This window comes from Rhinopithecus roxellana, chromosome 12, assembly GCF_007565055.1.
Source record: "Rhinopithecus roxellana isolate Shanxi Qingling chromosome 12, ASM756505v1, whole genome shotgun sequence".
Taxonomy (NCBI): domain Eukaryota; kingdom Metazoa; phylum Chordata; class Mammalia; order Primates; family Cercopithecidae; genus Rhinopithecus; species Rhinopithecus roxellana.
Window position 1 is genome coordinate 25,605,826 of NC_044560.1, and position 24,848 is coordinate 25,630,673.

General features: G+C 54.1%; 1 protein-coding gene across 7 annotated transcripts in view; it reads left to right on the forward strand.

The window, feature by feature from the left end:
* CROCC (ciliary rootlet coiled-coil, rootletin) overlaps positions 1-24,848 on the forward strand; it is a 59,434-nt gene that overhangs the window by 25,730 nt on the left and 8,856 nt on the right. For 5 of the 7 annotated variants that reach the window (XM_030913819.1, XM_030913821.1, XM_030913823.1 and 2 more), the window contains 14 exons: positions 1,657-1,839; positions 3,320-3,464; positions 4,097-4,258; positions 4,595-4,825; positions 6,149-6,342; positions 6,617-6,744; positions 8,482-8,651; positions 11,086-11,265; positions 12,004-12,138; positions 12,526-12,669; positions 13,221-13,459; positions 13,898-14,057; positions 17,056-17,223; positions 19,228-19,600. In XM_030913819.1, coding sequence (XP_030769679.1) covers positions 1,657-1,839; positions 3,320-3,464; positions 4,097-4,258; positions 4,595-4,825; positions 6,149-6,342; positions 6,617-6,744; positions 8,482-8,651; positions 11,086-11,265; positions 12,004-12,138; positions 12,526-12,669; positions 13,221-13,459; positions 13,898-14,057; positions 17,056-17,223; positions 19,228-19,600 — 2,612 coding nt within the window. The remainder of the gene's footprint in view (positions 1-1,656; positions 1,840-3,319; positions 3,465-4,096; positions 4,259-4,594; positions 4,826-6,148; positions 6,343-6,616; positions 6,745-8,481; positions 8,652-11,085; positions 11,266-12,003; positions 12,139-12,525; positions 12,670-13,220; positions 13,460-13,897; positions 14,058-17,055; positions 17,224-19,227; positions 19,601-24,848) is intronic. The other 2 variants (XM_030913820.1, XM_030913822.1) reach the window with 1 other exon arrangement.

Here is a 24,848-nt window from a genome sequence, read left to right on the forward strand (position 1 = left end):
CCCATTTGGCATTCTGCTATTTTTACTTAACAGCACATTGTCGACTGGGCACAGTGGCTCACGCCTGTAATCCCAGCACTTTAGGAGGCCAAGGCGGGTGGATAACTTGAGGTTAGCAGTTTGAGACCAGTCTGGCCAACATGGCGAAACCCCATCTCTACTAAAAATAAAAAAATTTGGCCAGGCACAGTGGCTCACGCCTGTAATCCCAGCACTTTCGGAGGCCAAGGCTGGAGGACTACCTGCGGTCTGGAGTTCAAGACCAGCCTGACCAACATGGAGAAACTCCGTCTCTACTACAAATACAAAATTAGCCATCCATGGTGGCGCATGCTTGTAATGCCAGCTACTTGGGAGGCTGAGGCAGGAGAATCACTTGAACCCGGGAGGTGGAGGTTGCGGTGAACCGAGATCACACCATTGCACTCCAGCCTGGGCAACAAGAGTGAAACTCTGTGTCAAAAAAAATAAGTAAATAAAAATAAAAGTAAAAACTAAAAAAAATTAGGGCCAGGTGTGGTGGCTCACGCCTGTATTCCCAGCACTTTGGGAGACTGAGGTGGGCAGATCACTTGAGGTCAGGAGTTTGAGACCAGCCTGGCCAACATGGTGAAACCCCACTTCTAACTAAAAATGCAATAATTAGCTGGGCGTGGTGATAGGCGCCTGTAATCCCAGCTACTCGGGAGGGTGAGGCAGGAGAATCGCTTGAACTCTGGAGGTGGAGGTTGCAGCAAGCCGAGATTATGTTACTGCACTCCAGCCTGGGTGACAGAGTGAGACTCCATCTAAAAAAAAAAAAAAAAATTGCTGGACGCGGTGGCTCATGCCTGTGTAATCCCAACACTTTGGGAGGCTGAGGCGGGTGGATCACGAGTTCAGGAGATCAAGATCATCCTGGGTAACACGGTGAAACCCTGTCTCTACTAAAAATATAAAAAATTAGCCAGGTGTGGTGGCAGGCGCCTATAGTCCCAGCTACTTCGGACGCTGAGGCAGGAGAATGGCATGAACCCGGGAGGCAGAGCTTGCAGTGAGCCAAGATCACACCACTGCACTCCAGCCTGGGCGACAGAGCGAAACTCGGTCTAAAAAAAAAAAAAAATCACGTTGTGAAGTTTTTTGCACCTACTGCCAGTGAGGAAAGTGGCAGCTCGCAGCAAGTCTTTGGGGTCCCAGTTGCTGCCTTCTCCTCCCTCCCCTGCCGTGGCCACCATGTGCCTATGTAGCAGGAAGCTGTGGGATCTGCAGACTCAACTCTATCAGGCTTCTCAGAATTGAGGGGCATGGGGTGTTACAGGGGTCATTTCCTGGTCACATGGCCTAGCAGAGCTGGGGGCACAATTGCCCGTGTGTCCCAGGAGCCCAGCGTGGCCTCTTCTACCTGGTGGGGTGCTTGGAGATCATGCCGGTGCCTCCATTCACTCCACTGGGCCTCCAAGTGGGCAGGCTGGAGAGAAGGAAAGCCAGGTTCTTCTGCTGGAGGCTGTTAGTGAAATGAGTCAGCCATGGGCAGGGTGGTCAGGGAAGGCTTCCTTGGAGGCAGGTGCGTTGGAAGATGGAAGGTTGTAGCTCATGGCTAGAGGAGCAGCCAGCCACCTTCCCAGGAGAGCGCAGCCCCAGCATCCCCTCTGCTCCCCTCCCCTTGTCCTGAAGGGAGAAGAGCAACCTGGCCCACAGCCTGCAGGTGGCCCAGCAGCAGGCCGAGGACCTACGGCAGGAGCGGGAGAAGCTGCAGGCTGCCCAGGAGGAGCTGCGGCGCCAGCGGGACCGGCTGGAGGAAGAGCAGGAGGACGCGGTGCAGGATGGTGCGAGGGTGCGCCGGGAGCTTGAGCGCAGGTGAGCAGCATCTCGCCTGCCTGCCAGGGCCCTTCAGATGTGCCTCAGATCCCCTGACAGTGCCCCCAGGGGGTTAGGGAGCACCCACTGGGTCCTGGGCCTCCTACCATCTGGACCCCTCTGATGTCAGGTTTTCTAACCAGACCCATTTCAGGAAATTGGGGCTCAGGGAGGTGTCACTTACTTGGGATCAGAGAACTAGTTAAAAGGTAGAACTTGGACGATAATAACAACAATAATTAAAATAACAGTAGTAATATTAACAATAGTATTTTTAAAATTTAGTTATGATCATAATAATATCCTTACTAATTTCACTAAGTGCCAGATACCGTTTTAAGAAATTCAGTTCTCAGGCCGGGCGAGGTGGCTCATGCCTGTAATCCCAGCACTTTGGGAGGCTGAGACAGGTGGATCACGAGGTCAGGAGATCGAGACCATCCTGGCTAACACGGTGAAACCCCATCTCTACTAAAAAATACAAAAAACTAGCCGGGCGACGTGGCGGGCGCCGTAGTCCCAGCTACTTCGGAGGCTGAGGCAGGAGAATGGCGTGAACCCGGGAGGCGGAGCTTGCAGTGAGCTGAGATCCGGCCACTGCACTCCAGCCTGGGTGATAGCGAGACTCCGTCTCAAAAAAAAAAAAAAGGAAATTCATTTCTCATTCAACTCTATGATAACTCTGTGTCGTAGAAGCTGTTATCTCCATTTTGTGGATGGTAAACTGAGGCACAGAGGAGCCATGTCCCTTGCCCCAGGTCACACGACTCGTTAGCAGAAGAGCCAGGATTTGAACCCAGGCATTCTGCCTTCAGAGTTAACCTCTTCCCCACTGCGCTGCTTACCTCTCTGGGACGTGATCGATGATGGTGTTTAGTAGACTGTGGTGGTGCATGTTATTCTTGTTTCTGAAGGCCCTTGGGGAGATGTGTCAGGCACCATTTTAAGCACATGTGAAGTCTGTATCCTTAAAACAGGCCGGGCATGGTGGCTCACACCTATAATCCCGGCACTTTGGGAGGCCAAGGCAGGCAAATCGCCTGAGGTCAGGAGTTCGAGACCAGCCCGACCAACATGGGGAAACCCCGTCTCCACTAAAACTACAAAATTAGCCAGGCATGGTGGTGGGTACCTGTAATCCCAGCTACTCAGGAGGCTGAGGCAGGAGAAGTGCTTGAACCCAGGAGGCAGAGGTTGCAGTGAGCCGAGATCGCGCCACTGTATGCCAGCCTGGGTGACAAAGTGAGACTCTGTCTCAAAAAAACAATGTCACGAGGCAAGTGTTACCTCATTTTGCCGATGTGAAAACGGAGGCCAGGGTCATGCAGCTAAGTGTAGTGGGCTTGGGTGCCCTGTGGGCCAGGCTCTTTCTCTCCAAACTCCTGCCTCAGGCCTGGTCCCTGGCCCAGCATCTCACTGGCTACAGGAGGTTCAGGGCAGGAAAGTGACATGGGGCACCCGCCCGCCCTCTGTCCCGCAGCCATAGACAACTAGAGCAGCTGGAAGGGAAGCGCTCAGTCCTGGCCAAGGAGCTGGTGGAGGTGAGGGAGGCGCTGAGCCACGCCACGCTGCAGCGGGACGTGCTGCAGGCCGAGAAGGCCGAGGTGGCCGAGGCACTGACCAAGGTGGGTCCCTGTTTGCTGCACAACCACAAACTTACCTCTGACCCCCAGCCCCAAGACTTCTCGCTCTGGCACCGGCTGGTCCCAGTGTCAGGCGGACCTCTGGGCCTGCACAGACTGACCCCTCCTTCTGGATACAGGCTGATCTTTGTCGCAGGCCACAGATCCTCTGGACCTCTGGTCCCAGGTATAAGTGGACTGACCTCTCTTTATGGCCATATCCCTGCTCTTGTGGATGCTCCCGGGGACAATGCCTATAACTCAGGGTCATCCAGTGCCTGAGACTCAGCTCCTGGGGCCTGAGAGTTGGGGCCACAGCCCAGAGACTCCTTGGCGGGAGGCCGGCCCTGTCCGCTGCAGCCTGGGCTCTGAGCAGTGCTATCCCTAAACCCTACTCAGGGATCCTCTGAACTCTGGTCCTGCCCTGCAGCTTGAGCTATTTTTGCACAGCTCTGTGGTGCGTGGATTTTAAATGGCTCCATAAGCAGCAGGCTTTCTGCGATGATTTTTTTTTCCATCTCACGCTGTGTCCCCTCCTTGTTTCCCCTCCCCTGTCTCTGAGGGTCCATCTCTCTGGGTCTCTTCTTGTCTCTCCTCACCTCCTCCCAACCTTTCTGCCTTTCCTCATCTCTGAGGGCCTGACTCTGCAGGCTGAGGCTGGCCGCGTGGAGCTCGAGCTCTCCATGACCAAGCTGAGGGCAGAGGAGGCCTCCCTGCAGGACTCCCTATCCAAGCTGAGCGCCCTCAATGAGAGCCTTGCTCAGGACAAGCTGGATCTGAACCGCCTTGTCGCCCAGGTACGCTGTGCACCTGCAGGCCCACCTGCCTTGCCCACCCATCCTCCCCACTCAGTGAGGCACCCCGGCCCCAGCCCTGTACCTGTCTTGCCCGCTGCCTCCTTTTTTGTCTCTGGTTGTCTGTCTGTCTCCGTCTATCCTCTCTAGGCGTCAAAGCACAGAAGCTCCATGGGCCCTCATCTCCCCTTCCCCAGTGTCCCACACACCCAAGGGCACTGTCCCTTATTCCCTTGGAGCCTCCTCTGGGCTATTGTGGGTGGTGGGTGGGTGGAGAAGGCATCCTGGTCCTGGGAGGGGCGCCCTGCTCATGAGGCCCCACTCATACCCGGCCCACAGCTGGAGGAAGAAAAGGCCGCCCTGCAGGGCCGGCAGCGGCAGGCAGAGCAGGAGGCCACAGTGGCGCGGGAAGAGCAGGAGCGGCTGGAGGAGCTGCGGCTGGAGCAGGAGGTGGCGCGGCAGGGCCTGGAGGGCTCCCTGCGAGTGGCAGAGCAGGCCCAGGAGGCCCTGGAGCAACAACTCCCCACGCTGCGCCATGAGCGCAGCCGGCTGCAGGAGCAGCTAGCGCAGGTGGGCCAAGCTGTGTGTGGGGGCAGTGTGGAGAGCATGTGGGGCAGGCCGGGCTCCCAGCCCCCTGCATCCAGTCCTGGGTTAAGTCACAGGCTCTGGAGCCTGCTTCTGGGTTAAATCCAGCCCCACTTCTGCTAGCTGGGGACCTTGGACAAGCTGCCCAACTTCCCCATACCTCAGTTGCCCCATCTATAACATGGGGCTAGCCAGGCGCAGTGGCTCACGCCTATAATCCCAGCACTTTGGGAGGCTGAGGCGGGTGGATAACAAGGTCAGGAAATCAAGACCATCCTGGCTAATACAGTGAAACCCTATCTCTACAAAAAATTAGCTGGTCATGGTGCCTGGCGCCTGTAGTCCCAGTTGCTCGGGAGGCTGAGGCAGGAGAATCACTTGAACCCGGGAGGCAGAGATTGCAGTGAGCTGAGATGGTGCCACTGCACTCCAACCTGGACAACAGAGTGAGACTCCGTCTCAAAATAATAATAATGATAATAATAATAATGATACAGATTAATAAGAGGTCAAGACTTTTAGAATTGGAATCTTAGACTTTTGGGAACATCACATCTGGAAGAGACCTTAAGATTTCAAGGATCCAAGGACCTTCATGCAGTGTCTATGCTGGAGCCCCTGGGTTACTGGGAGGGGCCTCTAGAGGATGGGGCAGGGGGTGCAGGGAGCAAGGTGCAGGTCTCCACCTTGAGGCCTACTGAGCAGCTACACTTGAGTCTGTTTTCTATATTCAACTTCTCTGCAAGTTTAGCATAATACAAGGGTTCTGTTACTTGTTAGTCCCGAAGCTGAGTGACGGCCCTCGTTTTTTTGGTTTTGTTTTTTTTCTTTTTTTGAGCCAGTGTCTTGCTCTGTTGCCCAGGCTGGAGTACAGTGACATGATCTGGGCTCACTGCAACCTCCGCCGCCGGGGTTTAAGCTGTTCTCCTGCTTCAGCGTCCCAAGTAGCAGGGACTACAGACGTGCACCACCATGCCCAGCTAATTTTTGTATTTTTAGTAGAGACAGGGTTTCACCACGTTGGCCAGGCTGGTCTTGAACTCCTGACCTCAAGTGATCCACCAGCAAAAGTGCTGAGATTATAGGCGTGCGCTACCATGCCGGCCGGGCCCTTGTTTTTGTACACACGTGCACTGCAGATCTAGAGAAGGTCATGACTTGCCCAAGTACATATAGCACATGAGGGCAGACCCTGGGCTCGAACCCAGGCCTTCTGCCAGGACTGGGTTAGGCCCAGAGTTGGGGTGCTGCACGACGAACAAGCTGGGGGATGGTGGGAGTGCTGCTCAGTCTCTGGGTGGGGGCCAGCTCTCCCGGCAGCTGAGCGGGCGGGAGCAGGAGCTGGAGCAGGCCCGGCGGGAGGCCCAGCGGCAGGTGGAGGCACTGGAGCGAGCGGCCCGGGAGAAGGAGGCGCTAGCCAAGGAGCGCGCTGGCCTGGCTGTGCAGCTGGCAGCTGCGGAGCGTGAAGGCAGGACCCTGTCAGAGGAGGCCACGCGCCTGCGGTAAGGCCCTGGGCTCTGCCCAACCCACCTTGGGGGGTCCTCCCGGGGCCACACCATGACCAGCCACACCCAGGCATGGGCCCCCAGGGGCAGTTACTAAGGAGTCTGGCTTACCAACATGTCCTAGCTGTGGCTCAGGCTTCCCCAGGGAGTGTGGACCTGGCCAGGCAGGTAGGTTGGCACTTGGCCCATGCCTGGCCACTCCCTGAGATCCACAGTTTCCTGGGGCCAGGGAGGCTGAGTCCCAGGGCCTCAGGGACTGTATGTGCTGCAGCTTGGAGAAGGAAGCCCTGGAGGGCAGCCTGTTTGAGGTGCAGCGGCAGCTGGCCCAGCTTGAGGCCCGCCGGGAGCAGCTGGAAGCCGAGGGGCAGGCCCTGCTGCTGGCCAAGGAGACCCTTACTGGTACGAGGGGCTGGGGACTTGGGGGGAACACCAGGCTCCAGACCAGACTGCAACCTCCCAGGGTCTGGGGTCTCACAGAAGTTGGGAGCACTGGAGTAGGAGTCTGGCTGGTCTGGGTTCTAGTCCTGTGCCACCACTTAGACCTGACCTTCCCTTGAGCAAGCCCCTTTCCTCTCTGGGCTGCAGACTCCTCATCTGATTATTACAGGTGTCAGTGCCCACCTTCTAAGCCTATTGCCAGGATGACGTGGGAAAAGCGTGTAAGGCCGTGGCATGGTGCCTGGCTGAGTCAACGGTAACTGCAGTCATCAGGCCTGTTAGAAAGTCTGAGTTATCTGTGGTTTTCAGATGACTCTCTTGGCCCCAAAATCCCAGCCCCGCTTCCCTACACCGTTCCCCATCCAGTCTCTGAACTCAGGGCTTCCTTTCTGCTCACCTAACATTAACTAAGCACCTACTTGGGTCATGGAAATTAATTTTCCTGTCCATGTACACCTGAGCCAGACAGAACCAGGAAGGGAAATGCTGGTGGGTTCCAACCCGGGAGATGGTTTTGAGATGGTGGCTATACCATTTCCATTTCCTGTAGTCATTTCCATTAATACTGATAGTTGACGTTTGACAGGTATGTTTATGTCAGTCATTAAAGAAGATGCTTTATGTGTAGCTGTGCGGCTTTGGGAAGTCGCTGCTGATCTCCTCTGAGCCTCCATTTCATCATCTGTTAAATGGGGATGAGGATAAACTACCTAGGCATATTATGAAGACAAAATGAAGTTATGTCTAGAATACTTAGCTGGGTGCTTGACCTATAGTTAGTGCTCAGTCAGTAATAGGGTTGTTTTTTGTTTGTTTGTTTTGAGACGGAGTTTCACTCTTGTCGCCCAGGCTGGAGTGCAATGGCATGATCTTGGCTCACCTCAACCTCCGCGCCTCCCAGGTTCAAGCAATTCTCCTGCCACAGCCTCCCAGGTAGCTGGGATTACAGGCATGTGCCACCACACCTGGCTAATTTTGTATTTTTAGTAGAGACAGGGTTTCACCATGTTGGTCAAGCTGGTCTCGAACTGTCAACCTCAGGTGATCCGCCTGCTTCAGCCTCCCAAACTGCTGGGATTGCAGGCATGAGCCACTGGGCCCAGCCTGTTTGTTTTTTGAGACAGAGTCTCGTTCTTGTCGCCCAGGCTGGAGTGTAATGGTGCAATCTCGGCTCACTGCAACTTCTGCCTCCCTGGTCCAAGCGATTCTCCTGCCTCAGCCTCCCAAGTAGCTGTAACTACATACGCCCACCACCACACCCGGCTAATTTTTGTATTTTTAGTAGAGACAGGGTTTTGCCATGTTGGCCAGGCTGGTCTCGAACTCCTGACCTAAGGTGATCCACCTGCCCCAGCCTCCCAAAGTGCTGCGATTACAGGTGTGAGCCACTGCGCCTGGCCTAGGGTTGTTATATCTTTGGCATCCTTCCCATTTGGGAGGCCTTCTCGTCAGTCATTTTATGCCTTTAATGCCATTCTAGGTAGGCAGGAAAGGGGTCAGGGCCAGTGAGCCCATGTAGCAGATAGGGAAACTGAGGCCCAGAGAGGGCAAGCTACTTCTTCAAGAGGACCCAAACTAGCTGCCAGGCAGGCCCTCTGCCTCTGGGATTTTGCCCATATGGCTCACCTGACCTAAGTCTGCTGGCCCAAGGAAAAGTTTGAACCCAACCCTGCCCTTTCCTCCATTCCTCTTGTGCAGGGGAGTTGGCGGGCCTGCGGCAGCAAATAATAGCTACACAGGAGAAAGCCAGTCTAGACAAGGAGCTGATGGCCCAGAAGCTGGTGCAGGTTGAGCGGGAGGCCCAGGCCTCTCTGCGGGAGCAGCGGGCAGCCCACGAGGAGGACTTGCAGCGACTCCAGCGTGAAAAGGTTCAGGCAGCTGGGGAGGGGTGGGCAGGACTCTGAGCCAGTGTCTCATCATCGTTCTTCCTCTGCCTTGGTCTCTACATCTGTGAAATGGGACTTCCTCTCTGTTGTGGAGGCCCTGGGGACAGCTGGGAGGACTTGGGGGGCAGGCGGGGGGGAGGTTGTGGTCCTTATTAGACATGCAGATTCCCAGGTCCCAAATCTGGTCCAGCCCTGGTAATCCTGATGCAGAGGGTCCACAACCACATTTGGGAAATGCTGACCTAATGTACAGCAGGAAAGCACTTTCATTTGCTAAGTACTGTTTGCATATGAAGGGCCACTCAGACCTGAGTATATAGAAAGGCAAGGGGCCAGGGAAGTTACTAGAATACTGACTCTGGGGTTACATTGCTTGGGTTTGAATGTAATCTTGGTTACTTACTGGTGGTGCTACCCAAGGTGTCTGTGCCTTCATTTCTCCACCTGTAGAAATAGGGATAGGATAGTGGAAGATATTGAGGATGAACTGAGACCATCCACATAGAGGGCTTAGCATAGTGACTGGTACTTAGCAAATGCTCCATAAGTTATTATTGCTGGCACTGGCATGCTCTCCAGAGTGGCCCTCGGGACAGGAGCCCTGGGCCACCAAATCCTAGACAGGGCTACCTCCAACAGAGGTGCAGGCTATGATTACATGGCTCCAGGGGATGCCGTGCATCCTGCAGTCCCCATGGCCTTGGGTGGTTGTTATCACGCTTCTCCAGCAGGTGGCGATAAAACTCTTTTTTTTCCTTTTCTTTTTTGCGATGGAGTCTCGCTCTGTTGCACAGACTGGAGTGCAGTGGCACAATCTCGGCTCACTGTAACCTCCACCTTCTGGGTTCAAGCGATTCTGCTGCCTCAGCTTCCTGTCTAGCTGGGATTACACGCACGCGTCACCACACCTGGCTAATTTTTGTATTTTTAGTAGAGACGGGATTTCACCATGTTCCTCAGGCTGGTCTCAAACTTTTGCCTCGTGATCTGCCTGCCTCGGTCTCCCAAAGTGCTGGGATTACAGGCATGAGCTACGGTGAAGCTCTTAAAGAAGGGGCGGCTTGGCCGGGTATGCTGACTCATGCCTGTAATCCCAGCACTTTTGGGAGGCCGAGGTGGGCAGATCACAAGGTCAGGAGACCGAGACCATCCTGGCTAACACGGTGAAACCCCGTATTTACTAAAACTACAAAAAATTATCTGGGCATGGTGTCATGCGCCTGTAGTCCCAGCTACTCGAGAGGCTGAGGCAGAAGAATTGCTTGACCCTGGGAGGCAGAGATTGCAGTGAGCCAAGATCACGCCACAGCACTCCAGCCTGGGTGACAGAGCGAGGCTCCGTCTCAAAAAAAAAAAAAGAGGCTGGGCGCAGTGGCTCAAGCCTGTAATCCCAGCATTTTGGGAGGCCGAGGTGAGTGGATCACGAGGTCAGGAGATCAAGACCATCCTGGCTAATACAGTGAAACTCCGTCTCTACTAAAAATACAAAAAAATTAGCCAGGCATGGTGGCGGGCGCCTGTGGTCCCAGCTACTCAGGAGGCCGAGGCAGGAAAATGGCATGAACCCAGGAGGCTGAGCTTGCAGTGAGCTGAGATCACGCCACTGCACTCCAGCCTGGGTTACAGAGCAAGACTCCATCAAAAAGAAAAGAAAGAAAGAAAGAAAAAAAGGCAGGCACCTGCCCTCGGGCTCCCCAGGTGGGCTGCTCTTTGCCTGTGGGCTCTGCCTGCCCGCCTTTCCAGTCCCCAGGGATCTAAACTCCTGTGACCTCCCCCTTGCTCTTGCCCTTTGCATTGCCTGGCTTGGCCTCATTAATGTCCCCTAGTCTGTGTTCTTCTCTCCAGCTCCTCTGGCACCCCCTGACCCCATTCATTCGTCACAGCCAGTCCTAACTCCCCTCCATCCCAACCCCAATCCCTCTTCCACAGCTGTTGGAACATCCCCTAAGCTAAAAATCAGATTGCTCCTTGTCACCTTGGCTCGAGTCCTCTCCCCCACTCCCCTCACTGTCCTTAGAATCCCCGTGGCCCACACAGCCTGGCCTGGCCCGGCCACTGCCTGGGGCTCTGGCACTGTGGCTCACTGCGTCCCGTTTCCCTCTGCACCCTGCATCCTCTAGGCCTTTCCAGGAGCTGTGCTCTTGGCCTGGGGTTCTTTGTCTTTCTCTCTTTACCTGGCTGACAGCTGCTTGTCCCTCCTCAGGGGACCATGTTCGGACCACCAGGCCAGCCCACTGCTGCCCCTTGGCACTTTCAGAAAGCCCTGGTGTGTCTCCGTCACCCCCTTGTAGTTACCTGGTCACCCTCCCTGTCACTGAGGGTATGGGGGCCAGATGGCTCTTGCTGCCCTGATGTCTTGTGGGGTCTGCCTGGGCCCCTCCTGGTGTGTCACATGTGTCCGGTCCTGGCCCCCTAGGAGGCAGCATGGCGGGAGCTGGAGGCCGAGCGGGCCCAGCTGCAGAGTCAGCTGCAGCGCGAGCAGGAGGAGCTGCTGGCCAGGCTGGAGGCCGAGAAGGAAGAGCTGAGTGAGGAGATTGCTACCCTGCAGCAGGAGCGCGACGAGGGCCTCCTCCTGGCTGAGAGCGAGAAGCAGCAGGTTCGTGAGCCCTGGCATGGCCTCTGCTGCTCTCTGAGCTGCTCCTGTTCTGGGGTGGACCCTACTCCGCCACATGGCAGCTAAGAGCCCTGGGGCAGGCCACTGCCCTCTTGGGGTCCTCTGTTTCCTCACCTGCAGGACGGGAGGATTAGAAGAGGGTTTGTGAGGCCTTGCTGTGCTCCATGCCTGGTACACAGTGAGCACTCACTGAGTGACAGTGACAGTTGTGACACCAGGAAAGCTGTTCCGTATTCTCCCATGCCTCATCCCACCCAGGCCGGGCATGGATCCTCAGGACTGCCTTCTGAGCAGTCCCCACGATGCCCACAGGCATCAGCTGATCCGTCCCCACAAATAACAAGTCCCTAACTTTTCTATAATGTAACAGAGAAAGGGCAGACTGCGCCCATCTCCTCTCCTCACTAGCTGTGTACCTGGGCGAGTCGCTTTACCTCCTTGAGTCTAGTTTCCTCATCTGTAAAATGGGTAGAATGAAAGACTCTGCTGTCAGGGTGCTGTGGCGGGTTAGTGAGCTCTGTGAGTGGTATCCATGTCCGGGATTCTTGTGACTGCCGTTATGGCCTTTTCCAGGGCTGCACGTCTGCCCTGGGTCCACCTGCGGTGGCACACTCAGGCCTCTAAGCCCACAGTGGGCACATTTCCCAGGCAGGAAGAAGCCTGAGCATGCCCCCAGGACCAGCCCATCCCCCAAGCCCTTTGTCCCCTGCCTCTGCCCAGGCCTTGTCTCTGAAGGAGTCTGAGAAGACGGTGCTGTCAGAGAAGTTGATGGGTACACGGCACAGCCTGGCCACCATCTCCCTGGAGATGGAGCGGCAGAAACGAGATGCCCAGAGCCGGCAGGAGCAAGACCGGGTAGGGCGGGCTGGGCAGCTGGGCTGCCGTCTCATAGAGAGGCACATCCCTGGCTGAGGAGCTCCCACCACGGGGAGGCATGGCCCTGTCCTGGAGAAGCTTCCAGGCTGTGGGAGAGGAGGTTTAGCCCTTCCTTTGGGAGCCCCCATCTGAGGGAGGTGGCTCAGCCCTGCCCTGATGAATCCTTTTGGCCTGAGGGAGAGCCTGGCTACACGGGCAGCACTCACTATGCATCCAGGGGATGGCAGAGGGTCCGGCAGGCCAGCGGGTGGCGGGGGTGGGGGGGGCATGTTTAGGGCTGAAGGTGGACAGTGCACCAAGCGGGTTGGGAGGAGCCAGGGTTTGGGGACACAGCAGGACCAAGTCTGAGGAGCCCCTCTGTCCCAGAGCACCGTGAATGCTCTGACGTCCGAGCTGCGGGACCTACGGGCTCAGCTGGAGGAGGCTGCTGCAGCCCACGCCCAGGAGGTGAGGAGGCTGCAAGAGCAGGCCCGAGACCTGGGCAAGCAGCGGGACTCCTGTCTTCGCGAGGTGAGCAGCCGCCCCCTCTTCTGAGCAGCATATCCTAAATGGCGCTGTGTGCCTGGGGGCCTAGTTCCCCAGGGCCCCGGAAGAGTATAAGATTCCTCCCTGCATGTGAGGACCAATGAATAGCACTTAGAAAGGAGGCAGCAAGCATTGTGAAGTGCCTGTTGTGTACAGGTGGGATTTAGCAAGCATGGTGAAGCGCCTGTTGTGTACAGGTGGGATTTAGCAAGCATGGTGAAGCGCCTGTTGTGTGCAGGTGGCATTTAGCAAGCATTGTGAAGCACCTGTTGAGTACAGGTGGGATTTGGCCTCAAGGAGGGGTGAGTGGGGTCTCTGCCGTCTTGGTGTGCTCAGGACACTCCTGACTGATGGTGACTTCAGGTGAAAACATGACTGGTTGCAGCACGCCTTGCTCAAATGATAACTCACAGCCTGCGGTCTCAGCACAGCAGAGGGATGGGGCAGGCTCCCCAGGGCCAGGGATCTGGGATACAAGACCCAGCTTGAGGGGTGGTCCCTGACCGCTGGCCTGGGGACACCTGCTGTGCTCACAGGCAGAAGAGCTTCGGACCCAGCTGCGTCTGCTGGAGGATGCCCGCGATGGGCTGCGGCGGGAGCTGCTGGAGGCCCAGCGCAAGCTGCGTGAGAGCCAGGAGGGCCGGGAGGTGCAGCGCCAGGAGGCAGGCGAGCTGCGGCGCAGCCTGGGCGAGGGCGCCAAGGAGCGCGAGGCCCTGCGGCGCTCCAACGAGGAGCTTCGGGCCGCTGTGAAGAAGGCAGAAAGCGAGCGCATCAGGTGGGGCGTCGCAGGGGGACCAGCCCTGAGTTCTCATGGAATCCTATCCTTGAAATCTAACTTCAGCCCCAAGGTTCTGGGGAAATTGCCCAGATACGAATTCTCTGTCTCCTAAGCAGAGCCTGGCACCTGGCTCATTTTAGGAAGGTTTCCTCCCTGTTGATTGGGGAAAGGGGCAGAGGGGCAGTGGGCAGGGTTGGGTCCAGACTCAGATCCACCTGCCTCATCACCCTGGAAACCAGGTCTCCTCCTGGAGTCACTAGTCTACCCCTCTCAGCTGAGGGCCTGGGCCCCAGCCCTGGAGGGCTCAGCTCTTGGGAGAGGCCGCATAGGCGGGCAGTGTCTGACCCACTCCAGGAATTGGAGGAGGCTGCTTTTGTGTAGAGCCACTGACTACTCCCAGGACCCAGGGCAGCCCCTGACCTCTGCCCTCTCCAGCCTGAAGCTTGCCAATGAGGACAAGGAGCAGAAGCTGGCTCTCCTAGAGGAGGCACGGACAGCTGTGGGCAAGGAGGCCGGGGAGCTGCGAACTGGACTGCAGGAGGTGGAGCGCTCGCGGCTGGAGGCTCGGCGGGAGCTGCAGGAGCTCCGGCGTCAGGTACTTTCCCTGCGCCACCCTTTGCCCCAGGGCTTGCTGTGCGTCCTAGGGCCAGTAGCTCCCCCCTTCTGGAATCACGTTTCCCCCTAGGTAAAACCAGGGCCTTGAACTCTGACTCGTCCTCTCACCTAACCTTGGTGTGAATGGATGGGCTTTGAGGAATCCTTGAATCCCTGAAACTGTGCAAAAGTTTGCGTGCATTTGTGTGCACGCTCAGGCTCACGTTTCTCCAAGGAGAGGAGCTGGTGTCCTTGTCCAGTTCTCAGAGGAATCTGCGAACAACAAAAGGTACAGATTTCGTGAACTAGGTCAGAGGTTGGCAAACTGTTTTTTGTAAAGAGCCCAAATGGTAAATATTTCCGGCTTTACCGGCCACACAGTCTCTGTTGCAGCTACTTGGCTCTGCCGGGGTAGTGAGAAAGCAGCCCCAAACAGCACATGAACAGAGGGGTGTGGGTTCCAGTAAAACTTTGTTTAGGGACACTGAAATGTGAATTTTCTGTCATTTTCATGTGTCAAGAAATATTGTTCTTCCTTTAGAAATGATCCATTTTCAACGATTTAAAAATGTAAAAAAAAAAAAAAAAAATCCTTAGCTCAGACCCTTATAGAAACAGGAGACTGGCCAAATTTGGCCTGTGGGCTGTAGTTTGCTGACCTGTGAATTAGATGATCTCCAAACTCATGAACAGCAGCATGCATTGAAGAAGCACCTGCTGTCCTCACCCAGAGATATCACAACCAGGCCAGGTGCAGTGGCTCACGCCTGTAATGCCAGCACTTTGGGAGGCAGAGGCCAGTGGATTGCTTGAGCCCAGGAGTTCGAGACCAGCCTGGGCAACATGGTGGAAACCTGTCTCTACTAAAAATACAAAAAATTAGCCAGCTGTGGTGGCTCATGCCTTTAATCTCATACTTCAGGAGGCAAAGATGGGAAGATTGCTTGAGCCTAGGAGTTCAAGACCAACCCAGGCAACATAGTGAGAACCAGTCTCTACAAAAAATTTAAAAAATAGCTAGTTGTCATGTCATGCTCCTGGAGTCCCAGCTACTCGGGAGGCTGAGGTGGGAGTATCCCTTGAGCCCAGGAAGTCAAGGCTGCAGTGAGCTGTGATCACATCACTGCACTCCAGCCTGGGTGACAAAGCAAGACCCTGTCTCTTAAAAAAGTTTTTAAAATTTTTATTTTTATTTTATTTATTTATTTACTTTTTGAGACAGAGTCTCAACTCTTGTTGCCCAAGCTGGAGTGCAATGGCGCGATCTTGGCTCACTGCAACCTCCACCTCCCAGGTTCAAGTAATTCTGCCTCAGCCTCCCGAGTAGCTGGGATTATGGATGCCCGCCACCACGCCTGGCTAATTTTTGTTTTGTATTTTTAGTAGAGACGGGGTTTCACCGTGTTGGCCAGGCTGGTCTCGAATTCCTGGGCTCAAGCAATCCACTGTCCTCTGCCTCCCAAAGTGCTGGGATTACAGGCGTGAGCCACCGCACCTGGCCACCAATTATTACTGGGATTACAGGTGTAAGCCACGCGCCTGGCCTCCCCAAATTTTTTTTAGAAACTTTATGGCTCATGCCTGTAATCCCAGCACTTTAGGAGGCTGAGACAGGCGGATCACCTAACATCAGGAGATCAAGACCATCCTGGCCAATACGGTGAAACCCCGTCTCTACTAAAAATACAAAAAAATAGGCTGGGCGCAGTGGCTCAAGGGCCAGGCGCAGTGGCTCAAGCCTGTAATCCCAGCCCTTTGGGAGACCGAGACGGGCGTATCACGAGGTCAGGAGATCGAGACCATCCTGGCTAACACTGTGAAACCCCGTCTCTACTAAAAAATACAAAAAAAAAACTAGCCGGGCGAGGTGGCTGGCGCCTGTAGTCCCAGCTATTTGGGAGGCTGAGGCAGGAGAATGGCGTAAACCCAGGAGGCGGAGCTTGCAGTGAGCTGAGATCCGGCCACTGCACTCCAGCCTGGGCGACAGAGCGAGACTCCGTCTCAAAAAAAAAAAAAATTAGCCGGGCGTGGTGGTAGGCGCCTGTAGTCCCAGCTACTCAGGAGACTGAGGCAGGAGAATGGCATGAACCTGGGAGGCAGAGCTTATAGTGAGCCGAGATCACGCCACTGCACTCCAGCCTGGGTGACTGAGCGAGACTCCATCTCAAAAAAAGAAAAAAAAAATTTGTTTTTAGTTACGAAAAAAGAGATATCACAACCGGATAGCCAGAGATATTCTGATACTCTGATAGCCCAGAGATACCATAGCCCCCTTCACCCAGGCCCCTTCCTGAGAAACCACAAGACTCCCTGAAAGGAGCTGGCGTTTGCATGCCAGCTTTTGCTGGGCATGTTTCATGCTACGGCATCTCCTGTTACCCCTGCTGTAGCATATGGGGTAGGTAGGCAGTACCCCCACCTGCTCCTGTGGGGAAATGGGGGCTTAGAACGTTGCAGTTGTCTCAGATCAAATCCCAGTCTGGTGTGTGTGGGCTCTGTGAGTTTGGGCAGGTTACTCTGACACTCTGAGGCTCAGTTTTCTCATCTGTTAAATAGGGATAATGTTTCTACCTCCCTCATACAGCACTGTACGATGATTAAATGAGTTAATGTAACTGAAGTGCTTAGAACAGGACTGGACACATGGTGAGCACTTCAAACATGTTCATCACCACTGTAGAAATGAAAAACAACCCAGGGAGCTATGGTTCCTGCCTGTGAACTCCTGGTCTGCTAAGGGCTGAGCCCTCCTTCTACTATACCAATCCCCTCATGAAAGGTAGTTTTGACCCACTGATTAAATGGTAAACAGGCCACTGATGCTCAAGTGCCTAGCATCGCCTGAGCTCAGTGTGGTTATCTAGGGGCTGGCTCCCAGTGGATATGGGGTGGTATTTGATATAGGTGTCCCTAGAGCAGTAGGTCCTAAGTGGCCTTGGGCCAGGACTAGGAGGGCACGGGGCAGAGCTGAACCCGCTGGCGTTCCTGCTCTCTCACAGATGAAGATGCTGGACAGTGAGAACACCAGACTGGGCCGGGAGCTGGCGGAGCTGCAGGGCCGCCTGGCGCTGGGCGAGCGGGCAGAAAAGGAGAGCCGGCGGGAGACCCTGGGCCTCCGGCAGAGGCTGCTGAAGGGCGAGGCCAGCCTGGAGGTGATGCGGCAGGAGGTAACTGAGCAGGCGGGTGGGCTGGTGCATCTTTCCTCCCTCCAGCAGGAAGCAGGTAGGCACCCCAATGCTGGGACCATTCTGAAAGGCCACTCCCTAGGGCTCGTTCCTTCCCCCACTCCTTGAGAACTTTCCCAAGTTATAATAAGAACAGCCCAAAGAACAGTGGGTCTACTGTATGCCGCCACAAAATGGGCAGGGAGAGGCCCTGTAAATATGACCTTGTTTGACTCTACCAGCAGCCCCATGGGATAGGTACCGTTAGCCCCATTTTTATTTTTACTTTTTTTTTTTGAAAAGGAGTCTCACTCTGTCACCCAGGCTGGAGTGCACTGGCGCGATCTTGGCTCACTGCAACCTCTGCCTCTTGGGTTCAAGTGATTCTCCTGCCTCAGCCTCCCGAGTAGCTGGGATTACAGGTGCTCACCACTACGCCCAGCTAATTTTTTTGTATTTTTAGTAGAGACAGAATTTCACCATGTTGGTCAGGCTCATCTCAAACTCTGGTCCTCGGGTGATCCACCTGCCTCGGCCTCCCAAAGTGCTGGGATTACAGGTGTGAGCCACCACGCCCGTCCTACCATTAGCCCCATTTTACGGAACCCTCAGAGAGGTGGAGGGATCTACCCAAGGTCACACAGTCACCTAGGTCTGTCTGACTCCAAAGCCCCCACTCTTGCTGCTCTACCTTTTCCGGCTGTCTCATCGCTGTGAATCTGTTGTATGGCCCGGAGCAAGTCATTTCATCTCTATGCCTCAGAGTGCTCATAAGAGATGGACTAGCACAGCTGGGCATGTATGAAGGGCCCTGGCACAGGTCCTGGCACCCAGCTGCTCAGTAGATGGGGTTTCCAGTGAAATTGGTGACTGTGAGAGGTTGACTCTCTAAATGGCAGGGGTGGCTTTGTGTCTGTGTGACCCTGCATCCCATTGGTAAATGATTTTTTAATGCATGCCCACATTGTGTGCAGATTGATTGATAAATTATGGGCAAGGAGGGGCAATGTAGCCTAGTGGTTAAGGGAACAGCCTCTGGACACACCTCCCTCTGGAACCAGTGGGCACTTAACCTTCCTAGCTGTTCACTGTGTTCCCAGCCTGCAGCCCCTGCGTGGCCCTGTGTGGTGTGCCTCCCTGCCTTCCCCCACCCCCTAGGGCTGTGAGTACATGTGATTAATAAGCTGCTGTCAAGCTATTAAAAAAGCTTTAAAAACAGAAACAAAAACAGCTGGGAGCAGTGGCTCACACCTGTAATCCCAGCACTTTGGGAGGCTGAAGCTGGTGGATCACTTGAGGCCAGGATTTCGAGACCAGTCTGGCTAACATGGTGAAACCCCGTCTCTACTAAAAATACAGAAATTAGCTGGGCATGGTGGTGCTCACCTGTAATCCCAGCTACTCAGAGGCTGAGGTGGGAGGATCACTTGAACTCAGGAGGCAGTTTACAGCGAGCTGAGATTGCGCCACTGCACTCCAGCCTGGGTGACAGAACTAGACTCTGTCTCCAAAAACAAACAAACAAAAAACCCACAAAAACAACAATTAAAAAAACAGCCTTTGGAGCTAGAATGCCTGGCTTTGAATCCCAGCTCTGGCAGTTTACTAACTCTGTGGCCTTGGACAAGTTACTTAGCATCTCTGTGCTTGTTTCATCTTCTGTAAAGTGAGATCAATTCATAGAGTAGTAATTCGAGTTAATATTTTTTGGAAAGTTACTTGGTGGCTGGCACTGATAAGCCCTATGTATTCAAATGCTAGCTGTTATTACTAATAAACTATGGGCATTACAAGGCTTGTATAAAGAATAAAGAGATTAATAAACAAATTATAGTATTTCATCCCACGGGGATGTATTTGCATCTCCTGCTTGAGTGGCGAGCACTAAAGGATAAAGGGTTGTGCTGAGCACACAGCCAGGGATGGTGGGCTCCAGTCTGGGCCTTAGGGGTGGGGCATCGGGTTAGGGGAGCCCTTGCCGACCCCCACCTCCTGGCATTACTCCAGCTCCAGGTAGCCCAGCGGAAGCTGCAGGAACAAGAAGGCGAGTTCCGTACCCGCGAGCGACGCCTGCTGGGTTCCCTGGAGGAGGCGCGTGGCACTGAAAAGCAGCAGCTGGACCACGCCCGCGGCCTAGAGCTGAAGCTGGAGGCGACGCGGGCCGAGGCTGCAGAGCTGGGCCTGCGGCTGAGCGCAGCCGAGGGCCGGGCACAAGGCCTGGAAGCCGAGCTGGCCCGCGTGGAGGCGCAGCGGCGCGCGGCGGAGGCCCAGCTGGGTGGCCTGCGCTCGGCTCTGCGCCGGGGCCTTGGCCTTGGTCGCGCGCCCAGCCCAGCCCCGCGGCCGGTGCCCGGCTCCCCTGCCCGGGACGTACCCGCAGGAGGTAAGGGCAGCGCCGCGCTGCAGGAAGGGGGAAGGTGGCCCGCCCCCACACGGCAGGTTTTTTTTTTTTTTTCAAGGAGTCCACCACACCCCTCCACTGAGGCCCGCTTCTTAGCCCCGCCCCCTCACCAAGGCCCCTCCCTTCACTGATCCGTGCTTCTCAAGGGCGATTCTTTTTTTTTTAGACAAGGCCTCACTCTGTTTCCCGGGCTCAAGTGGTCCTCCCTCCTCAACCTCCTGAGTAGCTGGGACTACAGGTGTGCCACCACACCCAGCTAATTTTTGTAGTTTTTGTGGAGACGGGGGGTCTCACTATGTTGCCCAGGCTGGTCTTGAACTCCTGGCTTCAAGCGATCCTCCTGTCTAGGCCTCTCAGTGTTGGGATTACAGGCACAAGCCATGGCACCCAGTCTGGGCCACTTATTTTTGGGGGGAGGTGGGGTGGTTCTTTTTTTTCCGTTTTTGAGACAGGATCTCACTCTGTCACCCCAGTTGAAGTGCAGTAGTGTGATCTTGGCTCACTGCAACCTCTGCCTCCTGGGCTGAAGTTATCCTCCCACCACAACCTCCTAAGTAGCTGAGACTACAGGTGTGCACTACGATGTCTGCTTAATTTTTGTGTTTTTAGTAGAGATGGGGTTTCACCATATTGCCCAGGCTGGTCTTGAACTCCTGGACTCAAGGGATCCTCCTGCTGGGATTACAGGCATGAGCCACTGCACCTTTCCTGGATGGGGGGATGGAGGGCTCTTAATGCTCTTGACTCCTTTTTTGATTTTCTGAACCTCCATCCTCTTCGTTGACCCCTGCCCTCTCTCCAGCAACATCCCATTTTCTTCAGCCTGTCTTCCTCAGCTCCACACCACACCTGTAACCCCAATATCTCCCTCAGATGTATACACCACCAGGCCTGACCCCTTCCAGGAAATCCTTCCAAAGGAAAAACCAGGCAAGGGACATTGCTGGTGGGATTGTAAAATGCTGCAGTCACCATGGAAAATAGTTTGGCAGCTCCTCAGAACACTGAATATAGAATTACTGTAGACCCAGCAATTCCACTCCTAGCTATATACCCAAAATAATTGGAAACAGGGACATGAACAGATATTTGAGCACCAATGCTTATTCCAGCATTGTTCACAATAGTCAAAGGAAACAGCTCAAATGTTCATCTACAGATGAATGCATAAACAAAATATGGCATGGCCCTACAATGGAATATTATCCAGCCTTCAAAAGGAATGACATTCTGATACATGCCACAACACAAATAAACCTTGACAACATTATGCCAAGTGAAATCCATGTCACCAAAGGACAAATACAGTATGATTCCACTTATATGAAATATCTAGAATAAACAAATTCGTAGAGACAGAAAGCAGATTAGAGGTTACTAAGGGCTGAGGAAAGTGGGGGATTTGGGGGTTACTGCTTTATTTAGTAGTTAAAGTTTTTGTTTGGGGCTGTCCTAGTTTGCCAGGGTGTGCCGGGCGCAGTAACTCATGCCCGTAATCCCAGCACTTTGGGAGGATGAGGAGGGCAGATCTAAGATCAGGAGTTCAAGACCAGCCTGGCCAACATGGTGAAACCCTATCTCTACTAAAAATACAAAAAGTAGCCAGGCGTGGCGGCACGTGCCTGTAGTCTCCCAGCTACTCAGGAGGCTGAGGCAGGAGAATCACTTGAACCTGGGAGGCAGAGGTTGCAGTGAGCTGAGATCATGCTACTGCACTCCAACCTGGGCCACAGAGCAAGACTCCATCTCAAAAAAAAAGAATAACTAAAAACAATACAGTATAACAACTATTTCCACTTAGCTGTATTTGGTATCATAAGTAACCTAGAGATGATTGAAAGTGTATGGGAGTATATGACAGGATGCACATATGTAATATGCAGTATCCCTTGGTATCTGAGGGGCATGGGCTCTAAGACTCCACTGGATACCAAAATTGGTGGATGCTCAAGTCTTTGATATGAAATGGCATAGTACTTACATATTACATATGTGCAAGTACTATATATATATAAAAAATGTATGTATGTATATGTATGTGTGTATATATATGTATGTGCATATGCATATATATATATATATATTTTTTTTTTTTTTTTTTTTTTTAGTAGAGATGGGGTTTCACCATGTTGGACAGGCTGCTCTCAAACTCCTGACCTCCAGTCGGGATGATCTGAGAACAGATGATGGTGATGGCTGCACAACTGTGTGAATGTAATTCATGCCACTCAGTTGTACACTTTAAAATGGTGAAAATGGCCTGGCGTGTTGGCTCATGCTTGTAATCCTAGCACTTTGGGAGGCCAGGGCGGGTGGATCACTCGAGGCCAGGAGTTCAAGACCAGCCTAGCCAACATGGTGAAACCTTGTCTATACTAAAAATACAAAAAATTAGTCGAGTGTGGTGGCAGACACCTGTCTGTAATCCCAGTACTCGGGAGGCTGAGGCAGGAGAATCTCTTTTTTTTGTTTGTCTTTTTTTTGTTTTTTTTTTTTTTTGAGACAGAGTCTCACTCTGTCGCCCAGGCTGGAGTACAGTGGCCAGATCTCAGCTCACTGCAAGCTCCACCTCCCGGGTTCACGCCATTCTCCTGCCTCAGCCTCCTGAGTAGCTGGGACTACAGGCGCCCGCCACCACGCCCGGCTAATTTTTTTTGTATTTTTAGTAGAGACGGGGTTTCACCGTGGTCTTGATCTTCTGACCTTGTGATCTGCCCGCCTCAGCCTCCCAAAGTGCTGGGATTACAGGCGTGAGCCACTGCGCCCGGCCTAGGAGAATCTCTTGAACCCAGGAGGCGGAGGTTGTGGTGAGCCGAGATCGCACCATTGCACTCTAGACTGGGCAACAAGAGCGAAACTCTGTCTCAAAAAAAAAAAAAACAAAAAAACAAAAAAAAGGCCGGTCATGGTGGCTCACGCCTGTAATCCCAACACTTTGGGAGGTCGAGGTGGGCAGATCACCTGAGGTCGGGAGTTTGAGACCAGCCTGACCAACATGGAGAAACCCCCGTCTCTACTAATAAATTACAAAATTAGCTGGGCATGGTGGCGCATGCCTGTAATCCCAGCTACTCAGAAGGCTGAGGCAGGAGAATCGCTTGAACCCAGGAGGTGAAGGTTGCAGTGAGCCGAGATTGTGCCATTGCACTCCAGCCTGGGCAACAAGAGTGAAACTCTGTCTCAAAAAAAAAAAAAAAAAAAAAGTGAAAATGGGCTGGGTGCGGTGGCTCACGCCTGTTAATCCCAGTACTTTGGGGAGCTGACGTAGGTGGATCGCTTGAGTCTGGGAGTTTGAGACCAGCCTGGGGAACATGGGAAAACCCCATCTCTATAAAACAAAAACAACAACAACAACAAAAGTTAGCCAGGCATGGTGGCGCATGCCTGTAGTCCTAGCTACTTGGGAGGCACAGGTGGGAGGATCTTTTGAGCCCTTGAATTCGAGGCTGCAGTGAGCTGTGATAATACCACTGTGCTCCAGCCTGGGCAACACAGCAAGACCCTGTCTCAAAAAAAAAAAAAAGGTGGTGAAACTGGGACACTTTATGTTATATATGTTTTGCCACAACAAAAAAATTAGGAGACCAGGCACGGTGGCTCACACCTGTAATCCCAGCACTTTGGGAGACCGAGGTGGGCAGATCACAAGGTCAGGAGATCAAGACCATTCTGGCTAACATGGTGAAACCCTGTCTCCACTAAAAATACAAAAATTAGCCGTGCGTGGTGGCAGGCACCTGTAGTCCCAGCTACTTGGCAGGCTGAGGCAGGAGAATCCCATGAACCTGGGAGGGGGAGGTTGCAGTGAGTCGAGATCGCGCCACTGCACTCCAGCCTGGGCAACAGAGCGAGACTCCATCTCAGAAAAAAAAAAAAGGACAAAGCCAAGGGAAGGGCTGGGGCAGTTCATGCGGGGGCAGCAGGCGCCTTACTGAGGAGGTGATAGGTAAGGGGAGAACGTGAGCGAGCAGCTGAGGGAGGGAGGTCCTGAGTGGAGGTGCCCCTGTCCTGTGGACAGCAGGGGCCATCAGTCCCAGAGCATCAAGCAGGGGAGTGAGGGTTGGGGACGAAGGGTTTGCTCCAATAGACATTGTAGGCCTCTACGAGGACTTTTACCCCGAGACGATGGGACCTTCTTTTTTTTTTTTTCCCATGCCATTCTCATGATAGTGAGTAAGTCTCACGAGATGATGATGGGACCTTCTAGAGCTGGTCCACCAGGGGCAGGCCTGCTTCTTTGGGAACCTCTGAGCGAGGCCTTTTGGGTGGTGACCAAGTTCGTGGCTGCGGGGAAGTTTCGGTGTCCCTCCGCCGCCTAGGCAGGATGCTCATGGCAGGACCCGTGTCCTGCAGTTCCAGTGCCAGCCTCCAGGTAGTGCCCTGGTTCCACCCGCCCTACCCCCTCTACCTCCCCTGGCCATCACTCCAAGCAAAGTGCACAATTTTCTGCCAGGGAGTGGGGCTGCCTGGATTCCCACCTCAGCCCTGAAACTTCCCAGTGTTGAGAACAACCAAATCACTTTTTTTTTTTTTTGAGCCCAAGTCTCACTCTGTTGCCTATGCTTCAGTGCAATGGTGCGATCTCGGCTCACTGCAACCTCCGCCTGCCGGGTTCAAGCAATTCTTCTGCCTCAGCCTCCTGAGTAGCTGGGACTACAGGCGTGCACCACTGCGCCTAGTTAATTTTTTGTGTTTTTAGTAGAGATGGGGTTTCACCAGGTTTGCCAGGCTGGTCTTGAACTCCTGACCTCAGGTGATCCACCTGCCTTGGCCTCCCAGAGTATTGGGATTACAGGCGTGAGCCACCGCCCCCGGCTCCACCCCCCTTTTTTTTTTTTTGAGACGTAGTCTCGCTCTGTCGCCCAGGCTGGAGTGCAGTGGCACAGTCTCAGCTCACTGCAAGCTCTGTCTCCGGGGTTCAAGCTATTTTCTTGCCTCAGCCTCCGTACCTCAGCCCTCCAGGTAGCTGGGACTATAAGCGTGGGCCACCATGCTCAGCTAATTTTTCTATTTTCTTCTCTTCTTTTCTCTTCTCTTCTCTTCTCCTCTCTTCTGTTCTCTTCCCCTCTCTTCCCCTCTCTTCTCCTCTCTTCCTCTCTCTCTCTTTCTCTCTCTTTTCTTTTCCTCTTCTCCCTTCCTCTCCTCTCCTCTCACCTCCCCTCCCCTCCTCTCCCCTCCTCTCCTCTCCTCTTCTTATTTTGACGGAGTCTCGCTCTGTCGCCCCGGCTGG